General features: G+C 32.0%; 1 protein-coding gene across 1 annotated transcript; it reads left to right on the top strand.

The window, feature by feature from the left end:
* The first annotated feature begins 5,548 nt into the window (after nt 1-5,548).
* Nucleotides 5,549-6,745, top strand: LOC126660528 (uncharacterized). Its single transcript, XM_050354087.1, has 3 exons — nt 5,549-5,657; nt 5,778-6,336; nt 6,379-6,745. The coding sequence occupies exons 1-3, from the start codon at nt 5,549-5,551 to the stop codon at nt 6,743-6,745; spliced, it is 1,035 nt and encodes a 344-aa protein (XP_050210044.1).
* The last annotated feature ends 6,905 nt before the right edge of the window (nt 6,746-13,650 follow it).

Genomic DNA, 13,650 nt, shown 5'->3' with positions numbered 1-13,650 from the left:
TTGAACTTGATATAATGATTGTTGTTTTTCGGATTTGAATAGAGTTGAGAGAGTTTGATTTTCAATATATTTAGCTAAAGGATAGAAAGGTAATATTTAAGGCGGTATGTAGTTAAGTACGGGCGGTATTTAGCAGTCCACTATAAATTGAGTTATCGAATAACTCCAAGTTATCATTAAACAAGAATGTTCACAATAATCATCTTTTTATTTGGTATTATCTCAAAAGAAAGAGATGATTATGTAAATATTTAGATGTTATTTAATAACTCAATTTATTATTAAAATTAAAATTTGCAGCACTTGTTTTATTAAATAGTGCTTTTTGATAAGGCACATTGAACTCAACTAAATTTATTCAATTAGGTCAAAATCACTTAATTTGTTAAAGCAAATTTATTGGCTAACCATTTATACTATACAAATTATATTTTTAATTTTTGAATTTTTTTTATGAAAGATATCTATACTGTATATAAAAGCACGGATTGAGGGGGACATGCAAATTTACTGAATAATCCTTTTCAGTTTACTACTAAATAAAAGTTTTATAGTCATTAACTAATTAGTTATTTAATTAATCACTATTGTAATTAAAGTTCTAATTAGAATAGGTAGCTAAATTATCTCCAATTTAATTTTTAATATGTAAAAAATAACCAAATTGTCTCCAAATTAGTAGGAATACCTATCTTTTTTAGTCTGATTGAATTACAAAATTAAAATACTGTATTTGATCAATATATTATTATTTAAATTTCCATTTTATTATTTTTAAAGATATTATTAATAAAATTAAGTTAATTATTTAATTATGGTTATTATAAAATCAAAAGAAAAATAAATTCAGTATGGAAAAAAATTCAATAACCGAGTATATTATATTTACTTTTACAAAAATTCTTAACTAATTTAATATTAATTATAAATAAAAAATTGATATAATTATAATAAATTTACTAATATGTTCATTGACGAGTTATGTTACGAGCCACGTGCATAGCACGTAATGCGAAACTAGTTGTATAAAAAAGGTCAAAAAGAGGTAAGCCAACACTCAAACGCGAAAGGGGCTAAAGAACGAGGCAAAAACAACAACAATTATCCAAAAAAAATATATAATTCGGATTTCCAAACAACTCCAAACTACTATAAAAGAAAAACGGATTAGAAAATTTAAAGTAATTTGCCGTCATGGTGAAGCTGTCATAAACTATCTCCTCTGCTAACATGTTTTTTCTATGAAATATATTCAAGTTCCTTCTTTTCTAAAGATTTCAAATATTGAAAACTCATATATTGAACCACAAATTTGAGTATGGATTGTTGTAGATCAAATAATGCCAATAAAAGATAAAATCCCCGTGACTACGAGGTATAACCCAGATCAAACTAATTTTCGACAAACTCAAATTCTAAACTCATCTAGCTTAAGAATAAGTTCACAATTTTCAAATTATCAGTCATTAGTTAATAATTTTAATATTGAATATTTAAAAATTAAATACATCATTTAAATATATGTATAAAAAATTTAATATTTTTAAATAGCTAAAGTCATGAAATAGATTACTGAATTTGGCATTTAAAAAGTTTAGTGATTATTACGTTCATCACTTAATTTTCAATTTTATCAGACAGCACATAAATATAATAGCCACAAAATGTGAATTTGTCAAAACATAATATAGTCAAGTCATTAATGAAATGATATTATATTATATATGGTTTTGCAAATCATTAAATTGATTAAGGTAAGGGTCTGGAATTGTTGAATAAATGATTCAATGGTAGTTAAAGTAATTTAAAAAGAAATCACATTCATTTCACAAGTAAAATGATGACTTTTCTATCTGATTTGTACACTACTACAATACAAAATAGCCGTTTAGCGGCGTGATCATCGGCAATAATACTAGAATTATTTCTATCGTTCGTATAGAGGTAAGTCTGTATGTGTAAAGTCATTGTTAAGGTCCTAACTTGACAGGTAAATACTAAGTAGTAGCACCCATCATGCCTTCATTGTCAAAAAGGCTTAATCACCTTTCATAGTGTCTTGCAGTTTTTGACAAGTTGTTGTCTTGTGCTTTAGCGACAAGAAAGTTTTATTCAGTTCGTTTGATTCTCTTAGGGTTTGTGTGGGATTCAGCGTTTGCTTTGCTCGGGTTGGTGTATTTATAGGTTGTCTCTACTAGTTTGTTTTCTACCTATCAGTGACAATACTTCTCATGCACGTAGAATCTATAGTGGGAGTGAAAAGAGTGTAATAGTGTGGTATTTTTTTCTTCTGCTCGCAAATGGAAAAATCTCAGATCCATGTGGCCTTGGATGACCGTATGGCGGTCCCTGAAGAGGAAGAGGGAGGACTCGATTTTTCCGGTGAGGTGGGAGGTGGCAGCGATCTGAAATGGTGTTTGATTGGTCGGTTTTTGACGGACAAAACCGTGAACTGCACAGCGATGATGAACGTGCTTCCCCCAATTTGGAAGCCAGTTATGGGGGTTCGTATCACTGAAGTTGCTCCAAACCTGTTAATGTTTCAGTTTTTCCACAAAATGGACATGAAAAGGGTTATCGATGATGGTCCGTGGACATTTGAATATCACTTATTCCTATGTCGGGAGCTGGTGGTCGGAGAGCAGCCTAGGGATGTCCAGTTATGGGAGGCAAACTTGTGGGTTCACATCCTTGATATCCCATTAGGGTTTGCGTCAAAGAAGTTTGGAGAGGACGTTGGGAATTTCTTAGGTGCATTCGTTAGCCATGATAATTGGCTAATGGCATCTGTGGGTGGAAGTTCGATGAGGATTAGAGTTCGAGTCGATGTGCGTATTGCTCTAAGGCGTCGCATGAAGATGAAGCAGAGCTCGAGTACATGGAATTGGGTTAGTTTTCAGTATGAGCGAATCCCCATGTTTTGCTTTTATTGTGGTGTGATGGGGCACTCGGAGAAGTTTTGTTCGAAATATTTTGCAAATCCAATACCGAAAGAATTACCTCCTTATGATTCAAGTCTGAGGTTTAGTACGAAGAAGGTGACAGTTGTGAACTTCGGTAAGTGGCTGCGCAATACTAGCCCTATTAGGGCTTCTAGTGGGGAAGACGAAGGAGATATGGAAAGTATCAACGGAAGATTAGCCAAGAATCTGCATATTTTAAATTCAAACAAAGCTTTTGAATTTGAAAATGGAAAGGAGGGGGAAAAGGCTGTTGGTGCAAATAGAAGGTTGGATTTGGTAGTTGGGGATGCTAGCAAATCTGCTAGATATTCGGTTACCTATAATCCTGAATTTGCTCTTTCTAAGGTGATTGATGAGGTGGCAGTGGACCCGAAAAGGAAAAGATCATGTGTGGATGCTGGTATGGGAAAGAGTGGTGTTGGGCCAAGTTTTCAGTCTGAGGACATGATTATTGACCCAAATTGTAACAGTCCGGCGGGCCTTGTTTTACAGGCCTGCCAAAAGAAATGAATTGTTTAGCTTGGAACTGCCGTGGTCTGGCCAACCCACGTGCGATACGGTTCCTTCGTGATTTCGTCAATAATAATAAACCGTCTTTTTTGTTTTTGTGTGAGACTTTTATTAATTTAGCTCGTATGAATGCTTTAAAAACAGCGTTGGGTTTTGATGGACTGTGTTGTGTAGACAGTACTGAGAGGAAAGGAGATTTAGCATTATTGTGGAAAAACCCTTATACTGTTTCTGTCATTGACTACTGTAGCAATTATATCGATGTTGACATTGTGGACCCGGATGAGAGGAGATACCGTATTACAGGTTTCTATGGGATTTCAGATCGCTCTAGACGTCGTGAAGCTTGGGAGATGTTGGTTAACTTGAGCCTGGTTAATAGTTTGTCATGGTGTATCCTGGGTGATTTTAATGATATTCTTGTGCTAGATGAGAAAAGAGGTGGAGCTCCGTATCCTGCATGGCTTCTCAATGGATTTAGGGAGGCAGTGAGGGAGAGCAAATTAATTGATCTGGGAGCTTCAGGGTATAAGTTCACTTGGTTCAGAGGGAGAGATACAACCGCTAGGGTAGAAGAGCGGCTTGATAGAGCGCTATGTAACAGTGGTTGGTTGGATTTGTTTCCGGGGTCGTCAGTGCATAATTTGGAGCTGTCAACGTCAGATCACTTGCCTATTTTCCTTTCTTTGAATCGGCAAAGTGGTGAGAGGAGCAGACATAGTTTTTGGTTTAACAATAGCTGGATGGTGAAACATGACTGTGCTCAGATTGTTAGTTGTGGTTGGAATAGAAACCGTGATGCAGGTGTGCTAGATAAATTGAACTCTGTTAGAGAGGATTTAAAAATTTGGGGTGGATCGAAGGGCCCTAAATTCAGAAAACGTATTGAAGGTTGTAGAAAAGCGATGGCTGTTTATCAATCTAGACAGGACTTGGCGGGTGTTGCGAAATACAATAGCATTGCTTCAGAATTTCATGCTATTCTTTTTTAGGAGGAAAAAATACTGGAAACAAAGATCGAAGTGTCATTGGCTTAGTGATGGTGATTTTAACACGCGTTATTTTCACAACACGGCTTCTTCAAGACAAAGAACGAACAGACTGGTGCGGCTGCGAGATGAGCAGGGCGATCCTTTATCTCCTTATTTGTTTATCATTTGTGCTGAGGGGCTCAGTCTGTTACTGGATCAGCAAGAGCGTGCAGGGTCTTTGCATGGCATTGAAGTGTGCCGTGGTGCTCCGGCTATTAGCCACTTATTTTTCGCTGATGACTGCTTTCTTTTCTTTCGAGCTTCAGTGGAGGAAATGGGGGTTATTAAGGCTGTGTTGGATCGGTATGAGGCTTTGTTAGGTCAGAAGGTGAATTTTCAGAAATCTAGTATTCAGTTCAGCAAGAATACAGTGGAGACAGATAGAGAAGCTATTAGAGCTGTTATGGATGGTTTGAGCCGAGAGGAGGGTGGTAAATATTTTGGCTTGCATTCGCTTGTAGGCAAGAATAAGCACAAAATTTTCGGGTTTATTAAAGAACGTGTGTGGAGCAAAATAAAGAGTTGGAATTCTAAATTTCTCTCTCGGGGGGGTAAAGAAATTTTGATTAAAACTGTGGCTCAGTCAATGCCAAACTATGTGATGAATGTGTTTCTTATTCCTCAAAGACTTTGTGACGAACTTGAGAGGATGATGAACTCTTTTTGGTGGGGAAGAGATCAAGTGACAAAGAAGGGCATAAATTGGGCGAGATGGAAGAAGTTGTGTGTTCCGAAGAAATTCGGAGGTATGGGGTTTAGAAGAGTTCGTGAGTTTAATGTCGCAATGCTCGCTAGACAAGCATGAAGGTTTGTTAGTATGGAAAACAATCTTATAGTGAGAGTTTTCAAGGCAAAATATTTTCCTAATTCATCATTTCTTGATGCTAAATTGGGAGCTAACCCGAGTTTTGTTTGGCGGAGTATTTTCGAAACCCAAGAGGGGATGAGATTGGGATCGAGACTTCGGATTGGAAACGATAAGAATGCTAGTATTTTTAAATCCCCTTGGTTGCTTGACTCGGAAGTGGATTGATCAAAACTCCTATGCCCATTTATTTGGCTGATGCAAGAGTTGACCAGTTAATGGAGGTGGATGGCACGACCTGGGATATTGGCTTATTGCAGGATATTTTTGTCCAAGAAGACGTGAGTCGTATTATTAATGTGCTGATTAGTAGTCGGAACGTGGAGGATAAATGGTGGTAGAGACTTGAGACTAAAGGCAACTTTACTGTTCGCAGCTTTTACAGAGGTATTATTGGCGATTTTGCAGGTAACTCGTCTAGCATTTGGAGCGGGATATGGGGTATTCAAGCTCCGCTTCATATGAAAAAATTTCTATGGAGGGCGTGTTCGGGTTATCTCCCTACAGTTTATGCGCTGGCTACGCATAAGGTGTTTGTCAACTCGACTTGTATGGTTTGCAATCATTTGCAAGAATCTGTGATACATGCTCTTGTGAATTGTCCTTTTGTTGCGGACTGTTGGGCGTTGGCGAATCTGTCGGTTTCGATGGATGGGGTTGAGGATATTGCGTCTTGGTGCTTAGATTGGCTGTCTAGATTCAGCTCAGAGGAGGCGTCATTTGCAGCTTTTATATGTTGGAATGTGTGGTTGAATCGCAACAGTGATGTGTGGAAGCAGGTCAAGGTTTCAGCTAGAGAGATTGTTGCTTCTGCCGGGTTCCATCAGTCTTCTTGGCAAGCTGCTCAATGCAGAAAAGGGGAAGCAGGCATGGCGGAGGTTAGCAGGAGGGATGGTGGTGTTTTGTGGTCTAAGCCGGAACCTGGTTGTTTAAAAGTCAATATAGATGCAGCGGTTTTTAATGGCAAGTAAGAAATAGGAGTGGGGATAGTTGTGCGTGATTGTTCCAGTAACATTGTCCAAGCGAGGCAAGTAAATCTGCTTGGGTCTTTCTCGCCTCGTCATGCTGAGATAATTGGAATTCGAGAAGCACTGAGTTGGTTGAAGGGCCTAGATCACTTAGTGATTGAGTCAGATGCTAGGGATGTCATTTTGGACATTCGAAATCCGGGTTTAGTGGAGCCAGATATGATGATTAAAGATTGTTTGGAGTTAGCACGACAGTTTCATAATATTTCTTTTGTTTTTGTGAGGCGATCTGCGAATCAGGCTGCGCATATGTTAGCGCAAAATGTCCGGTACTTGTCAGGTCATCAGGAGTGGTTCTGTCACTTCCCTGAGTTTCTCACCAATGTAACTGCCTCTGATTTGTTTTAATGAGAATCATTTTACCACAAAAAAATAGCCGTTTAGCGACGAAAAAATTACGTCGCTAAAAAACTCATTACTAAATGTATAGCAACAGTAAAAACAATTGTTGGTAGTTTAGCGGCGGAATTTATGTCGGCGATTTAGCGACGGAATGAAAAGTTTTGCAATTTATATTCTTTAAAAGATTTAGAATTTAATTTTTTTGTTTTGTATTTATGTAATTTTCATGAACGAAAAATTATCGTTCGGATCCCATGAATGAAAGGTTGATCCCATGAACAAAAAGTTTTGCAATTTATGTTCTTAACAAGATCTAATTTGAATTAAAAAAAATTTGTTTCGAATATAGCTATTTTTATGAACAAAAGATCTCCATTCGAATCCCATGAACAGAAAGTTTTGCAATTTATGTTCTTTACAGAATCTAACTTGAATTAAAATTAACTTTTTTAGATAAATGATATTTGTATTAGCTCAACCACAAGAAGTGGAAGGCAAAAAAAATAATACAATCAAGTATGCATACAAAAGTAGTCCAAACTTCTAAGAACATCCGAGTTAGAATAAGGAAAATTAGGATGGAAAGACTTGTAAAACTGGACCGCCTTGCTAATACTATCGAAAACTAGTTTGTCTATCTTGGTAGTTTTGAAGTCGAAAATCCGCCTTTTTCTCGCTTTCCATAAAGACCAAATAGTGAAAACCATATCAAGTTCCATATATCCCTATATTTCTTCCTCAAGAGGTATTGAATGAAAAAATCATCCATAGATAAAGGCGAGACTCAAGAGGTATTGATAAAAATCATCGATTAAAATTAATTTTACAGTTGTGAATTTTTGTTATTTACATGTGCGAAAGACTATCGTTCGGATACCATTTTAGGATTACATAGGAAAATTTTGCAATTTATCTTCTTTACAAGATCTAACTTATTAAAAAAATTACTGTGAATTAATCTTTGTTATTTACATGAGCGAAAGACCAACTTCTGGAATCTCTTTCGGTAATTTGGCGCAATGAAAAGTGAAATGCTATAACGAGCTATAATCCGTAAAAAAGAACCCATAGATTTATCTTTTCCTACAATAACCATGTACTTCCAAACTCTAAAAGGGTCTCTTTGTTAACATCAATTTTTCAAATAGTTTTCTCCAATATTTCATTATTATTTTATTCAATCAAATAATTCCGAATTTTATAGTTGATATCACTATTCAAAAAAAAGGTATCAAGTATTTATAAATAAGTTTCATCATAAAATCATGTAGTTTAACATTCAATAATTTTACTCTTACAGATTACATACTATCACATACTTTAAATGTAGAACAATCTCATTTAAATTTAGAAATTATTCTTTTTTACTTTTGTGGCATTGCAATTGCATGATGATTTTTTTTAAATGAATTAATCAAACTTCATAGAAGCATCATCTGCTAAAACATTGCACATAAAAGAGAGTATCATGCCAATGAAGGGTTCGCGGTATTGATAGCATTTAGCTAGGCAATCCGTTATCCTATTAGCAAGTCTCCGAGCAAACACTACTTTATAATTTGTATTAAATTAGACTTAATGGGTTGGAATGGAGAGCTAAATTGATACAGTTTTGATAATTGAGGGGGATGATTATCTCACTCTCTTTGGGTTGATTTGATACGTTTTTTTCAAATTCAGGGAAAAAGTGATCCATTTGTACGAATTTAAGTTTTTTTAATACATTGTGTTCGTGTCAAGTTGAGGGGGTGAAATGATCCTTTGTTCGAGAATATATATTCCCTAGAAATCTGTCGAACAAACATTTGTGCATACATTTTCACACACTATATCTTAAAATGATATGAGTGCACATCATAATGGAAATGATGACACAATAAATAATACACAATCCGCCGTATGATCCAAATATAGTATCAAAAATTTAGCAGATTTGAGAATGCTATTTTAGGTGGATTTGGGCATCATTTTGGATATCTGCAAGCAATATGTTTTCTTTTGTTTTCTGTGATAATTCCACATTGATTTTGATTCCCATAACCATGCTGCCTCTTTGATAACAATCATAAACAAAAGATGTTGCATTTTAAAATTCTATATCATTTTTAATTTAGATCTAGGTTTTGTCTTGTTGTTAAAAAAAGGAATAATTGTAAAATAAATTATAAATATTATAATATTTGTATTTTTAATATAAATTTATAATTTTAACAATTTAAAACACGGACTATTATTTATTTTGTAATTCAAAATACCAAATAATTTTTTAATAAAAAAACAAATGATATAATTTTTTAATTGTAGAAATAGATAATTGGTTTTAAAATTTCAACATAGGTAAAAATTTATTATCTAGGAAAATATATAATTTTAAAATCAATCGAAGTGTTATAGATAAGTACAATTAAAGATAGGTTTATGTCTCTTTGGAGCACAACAATGCGAGCACACAGCCGTAGAAATTAAGTAGAAATGGATAAGATATATACTAAAGAAGTGGTAGTTGTTCAACATAAACGGCCAAATGTATGTTCAAGTCCTTGCAATATTATAATTTTTGAATTAGATTATTTCACTAGAATTTATATACATTAAGTCCTTACATTATTAATTTTGTAGACATCAAGCCCTTTTATTAACAAAAGTGTTAATGATGTCAAGTTAGACAAAAACTTACTTTCAACAAAGTAAAAATAATAGTCCGTGTTTTAAATTGTTACAACTCGTGGATTACTCACATTTTATTACTGTGATGGAAGGACTTAATGTTTGTAAAATTAGAAGTATATACATTGAATTTTAATAAATAAAAGTGGAGAGATCTAATTTAAAAATGTTACATAGTGTAGGGATCTAAATATATACTTTGCTAACATAAATTTGTGTAAGTGGCTAGATGTGGAGAAGTGTTGAAATTGTATAATCATAGTCTTGAATTTCCACTACATATTCACAATTCCGTACTTAAATGGCTTTTCTCTTTAGCAAATTCTGTCTATACCAAAGATCTTTCGAAAGATTCAATCTTACCTCTTTAAGGGTCGTCTACGTCTACTACTTCTCCAAAAATCATCTCTTTTCAATTTTCTATCATTACATTACATCGACGAGTTTGTGTTCGGTTTGAATCGATCCAAGTCAATTTAACTTTTAATCAAATAAAATTAAAACTTAATCCATCCTAAATTCTTTGTAATTTTTATATTTTTTTAATTCGTCGTTAGACGTTTTTGTTTCTTTATTTGATTTCAAGACTTTCGTCGCTAGATTTTTTTGCCTAAAATTAAACTTGTAAAAATATAAAAGTCTCAAACCAAATCAAACTAAGAGGCCGTTTGGTTCGCCAAAAAAATGGGAGAATGGGAATGGAAATGATTCTCATTGTTTTATTTGTTTTGTCAAATTACACTAGTGAATGGGAATGTGATTGCCCCTGTCACCCATTCCCCACTTACCCCATGGGAATGAACTTTTGAGAATGGGAATGAACTTTTAGTAATGAGAATCAAAATTTAACAAAATATTTTAATGATAAATAATAAACATATAATCATTAAAAAAATTATTGTTAAATTTTAAAAATTATTTTTTAATATTTTAAAAAAAAATTATTTTTTATTTTTTTAAAATAATTTTTTAAAAAAATATTTTATTTTAAAAAAATAATTTTTTTTTAAATATATTTTATTTTAAAAATATAATTTTTTTATATAAAAAATATTTTAAAAAATAAAAGAAATATTTTTAACAAATAATAAATAATATTTTTATTAAACTTTACCCATTTCCATTTCCATTGCTACACTTTGAACCAAATAAAAAATGAAAACAATCATTCCCATTTCCATTACTTCTCGTTCCGATTCCGATTTCAATTTCTAACCGTGAACCAAACGGCCCCTAAGTGATTCATATGACATTTTAGTTCAATGGATATTTTTAGTTCAGCTTGTACTAAAACTGAAATAATGTGTTTATCACTAACATCAAACCGAAAAAAATAATAACCTTTTGCATATTATCAAACCGTATTTATGGATTTGATTCAGTTAGTATGTTAATTATTCAAGGTCTCTTGTCATTTGAGCCCCAGTGAGACAATTCCACTCAATTTATTCAACTAATGATATGATAGATTGATTTGAACTAAAAAAATTGATGATTTCAAATTTTGCATCTACACCAAACTCGCACTACCATACGTAGGCATTACAGTGGCATGATCAATTACAAGATTGCATATGTAGATTGAATTTTCTCAAAAGAAATATATCACATTTTCCTCAATTATGAATGTATATAGCTCTATAAAAACTCGATCTAAATAAACAAAATTGAACTCGCATAAATTATAATGTAGATAAGAATAAAAAAGAGATAATATCATAAAAATTCACGAACTTAATATATTTTTTCATTTTAATCATGTACTTTAAATTTTCTCAATTTCATGCACGAACTACCATTTTTTCTCAAATTCATGCACGGTGCTGAGGTGTCACGGCTGCATTGATGTAATTCGCTGAGGTGGATGTCATTTTACACCAATGAATGAGTGCCACCTCAGCACCGTGTATAAATTTGGGAAAAAGTGCTAGTTCGTGTATAAAAATGAGAAAATTTAAACCTCATAATTAAAATGAGAAAACGTGTAAAGTTGGTGATTTTTTTTTTGACATTAACCCAATAAAAAAATCATTATCATTTCATTATTAGCTTTAAAGTTGCTCAGCATTTTATTCATGGAATAATCCAAATTGATATTAGTCAAGATGCAGTAAAATAATCCTATTTGATATAGTATATTTTTTCGATCTAATACTCCCTCAGTGTTCTTATAATTGTCATTTTTAAAATATTTTTTGGCCTAAAATATTGTCCATTATAATTTTCAATGATAATTTTAGTTTTTTTTAGTTAGTGTAGTAGAGAGAGCATTTATTAACATGTGGATTTTTGATATATCTATGTAAGATTATTTTTTTATTTCCATGAAATTTTAGTGATTTTTTTAATAAGTGTATTTTATTGAAAATGGACAATTAAAAGAGAACACAAAGAGTAACTAATTTTGTGTCAAAATTGAAAAAAAAAGTAGATGGCTCAAATCTTTGATATTTTTTATTTATTATATGAGTCTATTCATCAGACAAAACATTGTCACTTATTTTTGCTAAAAAAATAAAGAAACAAAAGAAAACTCAATATAATAGATTTTATTTTAAAATCAATTGAGATTAAGTAGAGATATCAAACCGATATGTAAATACATGTCTATTGACACACAATTAATATGGGATACCTCACTTTAACTCTTCCTTTCATGCGTAGTGTGACCAGGTCGAGCTATCAATCTCCCTCACGCTTTGCATCTAGGCAAATTCAAATTGTATAAATGGATAAAACTCTGATATCATGTAAGATTATATCGTAAAAGCAATAGCACTAAATGAAAATATCCAACCGATATATAAATAAATGTACATTCACACATACAACTAACTTGGAATACTCCCATTTTAACAAAATATTTTTACAGTTATCCAACAATAATAGTTTCACACAATAGTAATTGATATCCATTTTATTAAATTTTGATGGATTAACGTAATCATATATCACAATCTTTCGCGTTTTTTTTTCATTTCAAGAATAAACTACAATTTTTCTCATCTTTTAACACAACCTTTATAAAAAAATTATTCTATAGCCCGATTTACGTTTTATGTTTTATTTTTTATAAAAATATGATTTTTTTGGCCGTAATCAAAACGGCGTCGTTTTAGACATCTATGCTACATATGCCATATAATGAAAGGTTGTGCTGAAACATGAGGCGAATTGTGTTTAAATAAAAAAAATAAAAGGTTATGATATATGGTGATATTAACCCTATTTGTTCATTTTGTAAAAATCAAAAGTTACTTGATTAATTAATATTGAGTTTTGCTTATGTGGCTGACTGATTATTAATGTGTCACTTGGTTGACGGATTGCTATATAGCTAAAATTTGATCTAAATCGATCGGACAATCTCTCATTATTTGAAAAATAAATATTAAAATGCAAAAAAAATATATATATTAAATATCAATTACCGTTTTATTAAAATAATATCTTCGAGTAATTATAAAAGTAGAAACAATTTATAAAAATAAAATAGAAGAGGGAGTATATTTTCATTCTATAACAAGAGGTTCATTTTGTGCTTCTGTGCCAGACAATATATAAGTGTAAAAAAAGATGCTAAAAGTTGTTACTAATCACAGTAATGGCAAATTTGGCAAAGAAAGTGAAGCAAACCAACGTCAACTAGGTAGGGTATAGCAAATAACGTTCACAAATAGGTTATTACATGGTTAAAAAAACTGAATAAAAAATTATTGCGGTGTTTAAACATGTTTAATTTATATTTTATTTTTAATCGATTTAAAATCAAAAAAGTTATTCTTAATTAATTAAAATGACTAGATTTGCATAAATTGACCTTTATGCTCAAATATAAAAACAGAATTTACTCTAAAAAATTTACGGTTATTAAATAATCATTATTATAAAATGATTATTGATTTTAAATTTATCATGTCTTAGTAATTGATATTTTGTTGACGATCGAACCAACATCTAGTAAATATAGATAACTATGCAGTTTTTCGTACACAATTATTGGTCTTATAGTTACTTTTCATTATTATAAAATAAAAATAAAATAATAAAAACATAATACATCGAACATTGGTAATTATTAGTATATAAAAAAATACTATAATCGAGTAACCATAAACCGCTATTTTTTATTTATAATTATATTTATTTTACGAATGATATGACGCAGTTGCAGTTGTGTTATATAATTTTCTAAATTCTGTTCGCATACATTGTATGTGGTTCAAGTACCCATAATTAAGAGG

This window comes from Mercurialis annua, linkage group LG8, assembly GCF_937616625.2.
Source record: "Mercurialis annua linkage group LG8, ddMerAnnu1.2, whole genome shotgun sequence".
NCBI classification, from domain to species: domain Eukaryota; kingdom Viridiplantae; phylum Streptophyta; class Magnoliopsida; order Malpighiales; family Euphorbiaceae; genus Mercurialis; species Mercurialis annua.
The sequence above is the reverse complement of the archived record's forward strand: the minus strand, read 5'-3'. Positions and strand labels throughout refer to the sequence as shown.